Consider the following 8,945-nt stretch of genomic DNA (forward strand, 5'->3'; position numbering starts at 1 on the left):
ACTACGATTAGTAAAAATTTAGCAGAAGCGTCAGAAAGAAACATATGTCTATCCTTGGCTCTCTCATGTCATCTATCCTTGTTTTGGTTTGATTCGGTCCCGAGAGATGGCGCCACCTACCCGATAGCGTAGCGGTTGAGTAGCAGCTAAGCGGACTTTTGCCAGCTGTTCAGCATCCTCTTAATCAGTTTGCGCAATTGTCGTGAAATTCCTTTCACTTGTCGCGCGGTAATTTTAACTTCGCTGTCGCGCACGCCCCCCCCCCGCGGAATCTACCTTCGCTCCCGCCATCTTGTCGCGACCACCGCAGGTTTTTTGTTTTCTTTCTTCTTTATCGGTAGCGATAGATTTTACAGAATCTATTTCCACACACAGCGTGCAGTTGTTTTTACGCGATAAGAAAAATAATGCAATAACCAATCGACATCTCGTTTTTGCGGAAAAATAGCGAAATGATTGATTGTCGCATCTCTTCGCGCGCTACGTATATTGACGCGTTCTATATATGCGGGAGCTGTATAATAATGATGTTATAAAAGCCAACGAGAGAAGAGACTGACATATATTATAAGATAGAACATATCTTCAATACATATCGTATATGCGTTATCAAAAAATATTTATTATTAAAAAGTTATTACGCTTCAATGTTAATATGAGCCATTAAAAGATCATTCCCAGATTTTAAAAAGTTATTTTTAATTCTATTCCGCTTCTATTTTAACTTATTTTTAATGAACAAATCAGTGCTTTTTATCGATGATGAATGGTTTTACTTGCTCCTGCATATAATTTTATTGCTAAGTACATATGCGTAATTACACACGCGTGTGTTCGAGACTAGAAAAATTATAATATACTAGAATATTACATATCTATAATGCGTCGTTCAAATGTATAATTCTTTCACAATTTTACACTTATCTTTTAAATTAATTGGTAGGTAATCTTGTTTTATCGGTTATCTTGTTTTTTTTTTCTTTTCCTTTTTTTTATTTTTTATTTTATTTACACTTGGATCGAGACACCTGCGACTTCTGATAAATATCATACCTTGATACATGACGCATCTAATGTATGTGTTAACTTCACCATGGATTATCTGTTTATCGGTAGATTTTTCAATCAAATTCCTATTGTATTTCAAAACAGACAAATATCTTATATTTTCTTTTCATGAAATTTATATATTTTTATGTCAAACATATTTGTTTTATGGAGTAATATAAGAGAAATTCGCAAAAAATAGGCGCAATTTGAGGAAGAGCGGTTTCCCTTTTAACTTCGTCAGTAGCGCTTTATCGAATTAATTATATAGCAACCGCTTATATCCAAAACGTTTCGTCGCATCGATAATGAATAATAACGCAGTTAGTATAATTAAAGATACTTACTAATAAAAAAATAATTACTTAAGATAATTACTTAATGATTAATTAAGTTAATGAGTTTCTATTATAGAAAGAAAAATAAACGCGATACAACGTAGCAATATAAGAATATAAAAGCAATAAAATTACTAGTTTTATAAATATAACAATAATAAAAATTAACAATTATAATAATTAATGTTTTAATAAGTTGCTATTATAGAAATAAAAATAAATGATATGACGAAGTAATACAAGAAGAATATATAAAACTAATAACAAATTACTAGTTATAAATACAATAATAAGATAATAAAAATTAACAATTAGTATTACCTTACGTTAAAATAAAACTCAAAAATCGAAAGACGAATAAAAACTGAATCACTCTTATCTCTCCGTTCTCTATCTTTTATTTGATTTCCTCTTCTCTTTTTTTTTTTTTTAAAGTAAATTACGTGATGAAGATCAATAATTATTTTCTTTAATTGAGCAAGATTGTTGTAATCGTTCGATAAATATAAATACGCAACAAGTCGCCGTTGAATGATAAAAATCTTCACAAAAAAATTGCAATGTCATTGATCACGCAAGTGTTCAACTCTCAAGCGCATCAAAGGAATTTGTTTTCTTTCATCTCTTAGGCTTTCTTATCGATTTTAGGACCAAGTGTTCGATTAGATATTATCGTGTGAATAAATAGCCGGTTCCAAACGCTCGACAATCATTTTACTTGCTGTCGTTTCCCTTGTCGCGTAAAAGAAACATTATCATGAAAACTTCGGCGTGCGGTAATTATACTGTCTCATGCTAATCTGCTTTTTTTTTTTTTTTTTGTCAAACCACGCGTTTTAGGAATCTTGTATACAACAGCTCGTACATATGTTTTTCTTATGTCGCAGTATACATCATCGTCGCGTTTTGCGTCGCGTTGTCTCTGCAGGCGACACCGCACAACCCGTGCGACAAAGGTCCTTTGCCCGTCGAATTGAGGGTGGACGGTTGCAACAGTTTACCGTGCAATTTGTACAGAGGAACTAACTTGACGGCGCAATGGGATTTTGTTGCTGGTAAGTGAAAAATATTTCTCACACATAGCTCTCCATCAGCGTAATGGGAATTTCAGTCCCCAGAGAAAATTTCTCCGAACGAATTTTTATTTTTATCTTGCAAGAAAGTTTCAATATTTCGCTTAAGCTGTTGCTTCTGCATTAAAGTAGAGATCTTGTAAAGTATCTCGGAAGTTTCTAAGATTTTTTTTTTAAAGCCTACAACAATAAGAAAATAGATTCGAGACCGGAGTTATGCAGACGGCGTTAGTAAAGAAAACCACATTGCAGATAGAGGAATAAATTGTATAATAACTTAATTGGCGCACACATATGAAAATTTATTTATAATCGCTAATATCAAAATTTGTTTACTAAATTTAATCGATTGTTGTTTGTGATCGTATTTTACTTCGAATTGTATTATTTCTTAAATTTCTTTTATGTAGATTGTCGAAGTTATTGATTATTGTTTTTCTTGTTTTTTTACCGACGCGCGTAACGATTACTATTGCTGACTCTAGTTCAAAATAGAATTTATTGCCGATGAAGATATTACAATAAACGATCAAAACGTTCATTCACCAATTAAATTGTGAATTATTTAAAATTTGAAAAAATACGACAGCCACTACTCGCTGAACTGACGACTTTTTGATCTTGTTTATATTTCTTAATATGTATTAAGATTGTATTATTTACTTTATCGCAGACAGCGACTCAACGAAGTTGACAACCCGCGTGAAAGTTACGATTTTTGGAATTACGGTCGAATATCCGTATCCCCAGCCGGACGCGTGCAAATCCTTGTCCAGCGGTAAATGCCCGTTGAAGAAAGGCGACAAGGCGACGTACACTCTGGTCATGCCGATAGAGAAGTCATATCCACATCTAACCCTGAACATCGAATTCCGTTTAGATAACGAGCAAAGTGAACCACAGGTGTGCTTCAAGTTGGACGGCAAGGTGACCACCAAATATTCTCCCTTACCAACGTTTTTGTGATTTTAATACGTGTATATCTGCATAACGAGTGATTCGAGCTACTATAAAATTCTTTCACAACTGTTGCTGTCGAATTCTTTAATATTCTAGAATTTTATCTTACATATTTCTAACAAACTATCGAATGTAAATCGAGAAGTAAATCTGTGACATGTACGTATACGCAAATAAACATATTGTATTTCGTTAAAAAATAAACAAAAATAAAATTTATATAAAATATCTAATTTTCTTCGAATTTGTTATCAATCAGTTTTACATGAGATATCATAATCCTTCTAATCCACCAAAAACAAAATAATTCGATCAAACAACTGCGCTTTTATGATCCGTGTTTTTGAAACACACGATTATGAAAAATCTTGAAATGATATAAGCAGTTAACAAAGTTTCGAGTAATATAAATAATAATGCGTATAAATGCGCGCGTGCGTAGTGAATAGTCGAGTTTTTTATCACATCCTCTAATTACTCAAAAAAAAAAAATCTAAACTGGACAAACAATTGATTTGGGTAAACAATTGAAGAATACAATTTCTTTACACAAGATATATATATATATATATATACATGTATTTACACGGACACGTGTGTGTGTTTGACAATCACAATCACAATTTAAAGTACTGTGACCTAGAATAGTTTTTCTGGAAGAGAATGTATTGACACATTTTTTATATCAGCAAATAGTTATAAACTAAAAGTTTATAAACTGAAACCTAAAAAACTGTAATTGGAAATGTGTTAAAACAGTCTGCTAGAAACTTAAGAATCACGCATACAACTATGTAAGCGGTCTTTTATAAGCCAATAATTTCTCGTGATCATATATGGTGTGAATTTTATCGTACATATATTTGAAAAAATATAAAAGATTATCGTATTGCCCGCTGTATCTGAGATCCACTTCTGTACACTTCTCTGATTCCGTATTATTTACAAACACGCCGTTTTGATTTGAATTCACAGAATTATCTAAATCGGCATATCCTTCTATCGCCCCGTAAGCACACGTGTGCAATTCCACTAGAAACTGATGAATCGCTTCGATCGTCGACAAGTACCATCTTGGACTGCGTTTCTGATGTCGCCAGAATTGAGAAATTCTAGATTTTAAAATGACACAACGCAGTTCTGCAAAAAAAAAAGAAAAAAAAAACAACGGTAAGTTTTGTGCGCATTTAGATACACAAAATACTCAACGATCTTATCGCAAGAACGCAATTAGATTTTCTTCATGTACCTCTCAACCTTTGGTCTTTGTAAATAGCTTTGGTCTGTTGCCACGTACTGTCGATAAAAATAGCTCTTTTTATGGGAAATGCCGTGGTTTTCGAAAGTGTGCCGTTTCTTCTATCCTTCGAAAAAAGATCCTCCACGCTTATAGCGTCCACATTGCTAGGGAAGATTAAAACAGTCTGAGGAACAACATTCCTTAAATTAACAAGCAGTCATTGTATTTCAAGATTGAAAAGAGATTTGTTTTTTTGTTTTTTTTTTTTTACTCTCGTACTTCCTCCTTGTTGAACGTCTCCGGAAAGTTTGGATATCTGTAAATTCTGACGTCATCTGGTGCCAGTATCGCGGCGTGAATCGCCGTACTTTTGCCGTCTATTTCTCGAGAGTGTTTGATAATATCAATTTTAATCGGCAACTGAAAAACAAAAATACATCTGAAATGATTTTGAAGCTCAATATGTTCAATGATGACTTCAAAAAATATTGGCGCACTCACATTTAATAATAATGCACATACTGGTTTAAGGTTGCGTGACTCACAATGGAGTTGGAAATTGAGTATTTATAAAAAAAACTTATGAATGCTCGAATGCACATCGATATGTCGCGAGATAATTTAACTACAGAGTGCAAGATCTTAAAAACTTGTTTCGTATTTAAAACTTCAAGAGAATTGTGTATTTTCTATCTAAAACGCAGATGTACTAATACTTTTTTTTAGTATGAACTTTTTTTTTTTTAACTTGCTTCAATTACAATATTGAAAGTTCTTGAAAAAATACATTGTTTCCGTATATCATAAGACATTGATAGACATTATTTTTTTTATTAATAAATCACTTCACTATATAAAAATAATTTTTTTAAATGTGGGAATGCCAATACTCTTTGGATCCACCGTACATATCTCGAGCGCGTCAGTCAAATACCTTCACTCGAGAAAAATACGACTCGTCGATGACGGGCAAGAAACAGGTGTAACAAAAATATTTTCGCGACTTCGAACACAGTTTACAGTTTCTTCTACCCTCGATCGTGTCCAATACCGTGGCATCTCTGATTTTCAATTTTCGAAAAGGCGCTCTATCGATTGTCCTCTGTTTCCTTTCCAGTTCCAATAAACCGTCGGTATCATAACTCTTCAAAGCAACATTTGCCATAGTGTTCGTATACATCACAGCAATTAGTTAAATTTTTTCGGTTATATTGCACAAAAATGTTAATCACACAGAGCAACGACAAAAGGACGCTCTTGGCGCCGAAAGCGACAAGAGCCAGTTGTACATAATAAGTTCAGCTTTGCGTTCATAACAGAACCGTGCCGATATTCGAAATGTTTCTTTAACAAAAACTTCATCAAAAAAACTGTTTACACAAGACAAGAATATTAGGTTAGGACCGACGATATGTCACGAAGCAGAAAGAAGCCTGAGAGCGGCCAGGCCCATAAGAGAATGTGTAATCACTTTTTCGCCCCGTAACCCACCTACCGCAAATCCACGGGTGGTGCACATTGGAACTACGCAGCCATGTCCACGAGCGACATATCGCTTTTTGAATAACTAGCACAACACAGGCGCGCTGAGAAATGTCAGAAATAACGCATGAAAATCAAACTCAAAAAATAGTGAGAGAGAGAAGTGGAAATATATTATATGTAATATTCTCTCTATATCTATATATAATACACACACATACGCATATATGTATATATATATATATATATATATATACCGTAATCACGTGACCGAAGTCAGTAACACCGCCGCGGTCGCGCGGCTGAGGTCAGTGACTTCACCGCGGTCGCGTGACCGAGGTCAGTGACCCTCCCCTCACCAAGGCCGCGCGCCAGCGGTCAGTGACCTCCCCCCACCAAGGCCGCGCGGCCGAGGTCAGTGACCCCTAGATATCTAGTTTTGTAGGGTTATATATTTATAATATTTATGACATGTTTATAAAATAATTTTATAATATTTGACATTTTTATTCATACATTCTTATGGTTTATTTGAGACATCTAAAAAGAGTGCCCGAATTAATGCATGCCGGGGTCCAGGCATTATAATCCCGAATTGTCCGTTCGGGCTGAGACCGAGAGGACCACTCAGAATTCTGTTATTATTGCTACTGTATCTGTTGCTTGAATTTGTTGTTGTTGAGAGAACTACATTCTGTTATGTTGTTGAATGGCCATTGCAGTTATTGTTCCTAGGGTGCATTCCGATATTCACTGCCAGTACTGACAATGTGACGTCATAAAACAATGCTGTTTCTATGTTCCGCAATTACTTGTACTGTTTCTTCCATCGTATAACGAAACGATTTTATAGTATCTTTTGAAGTGTACAAACATAACCAAAAATCAATCAGTGAACACGTAAGAATGGACGCCGCCATCTTTCTACTGCGACTGCCTTACTTCTCCAACCGTAGTGATGAAAGCAGGAAGTGACGACAAAATCCGTGACGTCATATGCTCGCAAACGTGCTTCGACAGCTTACTGCTATGTATTTTGGAACGGTACTTGTGACGCTGCCAGTACTGGCAGTAAATATCGGAATGCACCCCTAGTTGATTCATACTCGGTGAGTGACTTCGGAAAGTAGGCGGTACTGCTCCAACTGGTTTTGATGTTTTTGGAATAACGATTTCGACGGTTAGGAGGTGCGCATGTCCTCAGTCCGAAATGCGCCTGTCGATTACAGTTGTTGCTGAGCTAGTAATTTTTGTTCTTCCCTTTTCTGACTTTTTTCTTCTAATAAAGCAATTATTATAACAATATGCATCCAAAACATATAGATTAAAGCATAAAATAGAACTCAAAATATTAATAAATAAAATACAACATAAATCAAAAGAAATTACATGTAAGCAATAATATAAGCAAAATAAAATAAAATAAAACGGTATGTTATTTATAAGAATTAATAAACTCTAACATGCGCGTATTTCACATTAGAAAACGACAAAAAAATAAAAAAAGAATAAGAAATATAAATTGTAAGATTTCAACAATTACATATAAGTAAAAAACATGTTTTTAAAGTATTTACCCAATACATTTTGTATTTTATAGATACATTCGGCCAAAAGTTGATAATATTCCGATCGCGTAGTAGCCATTTCGAACATAACGCACTCCATCTCTCTTGCGTACGCAACCAAGTTGCACATTATTTTGTCGAGTATAGGTTGTGGATTCGGAGCGTGGAACATTGAAAATGTTTGGGCCCTGAGAAAAAAGATTAAAAAGTCATTAATAACCGCGTCGTTATTAGACAAAAATTTTTAATGTATTGTGTCATCATAGGAAAAAAAACTCACAATTTTTGAACTAAGTGATTTCTGAGATCTGGAGTGACAGACTGATGCCACCCCTGTGGTCTTTTCACGGGTGCCGCTGTGACTTGACTCAGTTGAAGACCACTTGAAAGCTGCAAATTTGCTAATCTATTCTCTATTCCAATTAGTCTTTCTTCTGGATTCTTCTCCTTCTCTTCTCTTTTCTGTATTTCTTCCCGTTTCCTCTCAATTATTTCCTCTAACCAATCCTGAATCCTCCGTATCCTATCCTCCATTTCCATCCTTTACTTTCGCACTCTCGCCTCTGAAAGATAGTTAAATTTTTTTAAGTATAATAATAACGACTGTTTAACATACAAAGATGTTTTTCGGGTTTGAACCGCGTTAGTGTCATTCTTATACCAACGTTTCGTGAACCGTTTCAATTTCATCGGGGTTTAAAGAGCAACCTGAGTATCATCCTGATGAAGTGAGCTGAAATGTTCACGAAACGTCGGTATAAGAATGACACTAACGCGGTTCAAATCCGAAAAACATCTTTGTATATTAATACAACACACCGCGAAAGCATCGAATATCAGATAACGATTGTTTGTATATGTTTGAATATGTGTATTCGAGTTCGGCAATAAAGAACAGGTTAAGGATGGATTGTTGTAAATGAATGATGTATTGAGTCTTTTCTCAAGCAAGGCATATCAAATGCCATGTACGAAACTGTGTGATCGCTATACGTGGCGGACACGTGGACACGCCACCGACACACAACCGACGAGATTTCTCTGGGTGAACAAAGGAGATAGTTAATACCACACACGTGATTAACTGTATATTACCTTTATCAACTCGATATATTAGTTATAATAGATGTGTAATAGGTCTAATTACACCACGAACTTGATTCCCAGCTAACGGCTCATGTGCTCCGTTCACTTTCTTAATGGAGAGTGTCGTGCTCGCGTTTTGGACGGATGCAGA

General features: G+C 35.0%; 3 protein-coding genes across 3 annotated transcripts; 1 reads left to right on the forward strand and 2 right to left on the reverse strand.

The window, feature by feature from the left end:
- The first annotated feature begins 2,051 nt into the window (after positions 1-2,051).
- LOC109860134 (epididymal secretory protein E1-like) lies at positions 2,052-3,651 on the forward strand. Its single transcript, XM_020439015.1, has 3 exons — positions 2,052-2,161; positions 2,273-2,440; positions 3,132-3,651. Exons 1-3 carry the CDS (start codon positions 2,143-2,145, stop codon positions 3,422-3,424), a joined length of 480 nt encoding a protein of 159 aa, XP_020294604.1. The 5' UTR covers positions 2,052-2,142; the 3' UTR covers positions 3,425-3,651.
- Positions 3,652-3,982: 331 nt separating this feature from the next.
- Positions 3,983-6,167, reverse strand: LOC109860128 (DTW domain-containing protein 1). Its single transcript, XM_020439003.1, has 4 exons — positions 5,593-6,167; positions 4,938-5,078; positions 4,668-4,842; positions 3,983-4,558 (listed from the first exon to the last, which is right to left on the reverse strand). Exons 1-4 carry the CDS (start codon positions 5,836-5,838, stop codon positions 4,209-4,211), a joined length of 912 nt encoding a protein of 303 aa, XP_020294592.1. The 5' UTR covers positions 5,839-6,167; the 3' UTR covers positions 3,983-4,208.
- Positions 6,168-6,622: 455 nt separating this feature from the next.
- LOC109859706 (CREB-binding protein-like) lies at positions 6,623-8,939 on the reverse strand. Its single transcript, XM_020438222.1, has 4 exons — positions 8,804-8,939; positions 7,989-8,271; positions 7,718-7,896; positions 6,623-7,419 (listed from the first exon to the last, which is right to left on the reverse strand). Exons 2-4 carry the CDS (start codon positions 8,246-8,248, stop codon positions 7,364-7,366), a joined length of 495 nt encoding a protein of 164 aa, XP_020293811.1. The 5' UTR covers positions 8,249-8,271; positions 8,804-8,939; the 3' UTR covers positions 6,623-7,363.
- Between the last annotated feature and the right edge of the window lie 6 nt (positions 8,940-8,945).

The sequence above is a fragment of the Pseudomyrmex gracilis genome, unplaced genomic scaffold (assembly GCF_002006095.1).
Source record: "Pseudomyrmex gracilis isolate BER0280 unplaced genomic scaffold, ASM200609v1 scaffold_7, whole genome shotgun sequence".
NCBI lineage: Eukaryota > Metazoa > Arthropoda > Insecta > Hymenoptera > Formicidae > Pseudomyrmex > Pseudomyrmex gracilis.

Bases quoted from the DNA above. Each gene is read 5' to 3' on its own strand.
- LOC109860134 (XM_020439015.1), top strand. The intron at 2,441-3,131 runs GTAAGTGAAAAA...ACTTTATCGCAG, and splicing joins GCAATGGGATTTTGTTGCTG to ACAGCGACTCAACGAAGTTG.
- LOC109860128 (XM_020439003.1), bottom strand. From the start codon at position 5,838: ATGTATACGAACACTATGGCAAATGTTGCTTTGAAGAGTTATGATACC. The intron at 5,079-5,592 runs GTATTTGACTGA...TTTGTTTTTCAG, and splicing joins CGTATTTTTCTCGAGTGAAG to TTGCCGATTAAAATTGATAT. The intron at 4,843-4,937 runs GTACGAGAGTAA...GTTGTTCCTCAG, and splicing joins AGACGTTCAACAAGGAGGAA to ACTGTTTTAATCTTCCCTAG.
- LOC109859706 (XM_020438222.1), bottom strand. From the start codon at position 8,248: ATGGAAATGGAGGATAGGATACGGAGGATTCAGGATTGGTTAGAGGAA. The intron at 7,897-7,988 runs GTGAGTTTTTTT...CTTTTTTCTCAG, and splicing joins AATCACTTAGTTCAAAAATT to GGCCCAAACATTTTCAATGT. The intron at 7,420-7,717 runs GTAAATACTTTA...TTGCTTTATTAG, and splicing joins TAAAATACAAAATGTATTGG to AAGAAAAAAGTCAGAAAAGG.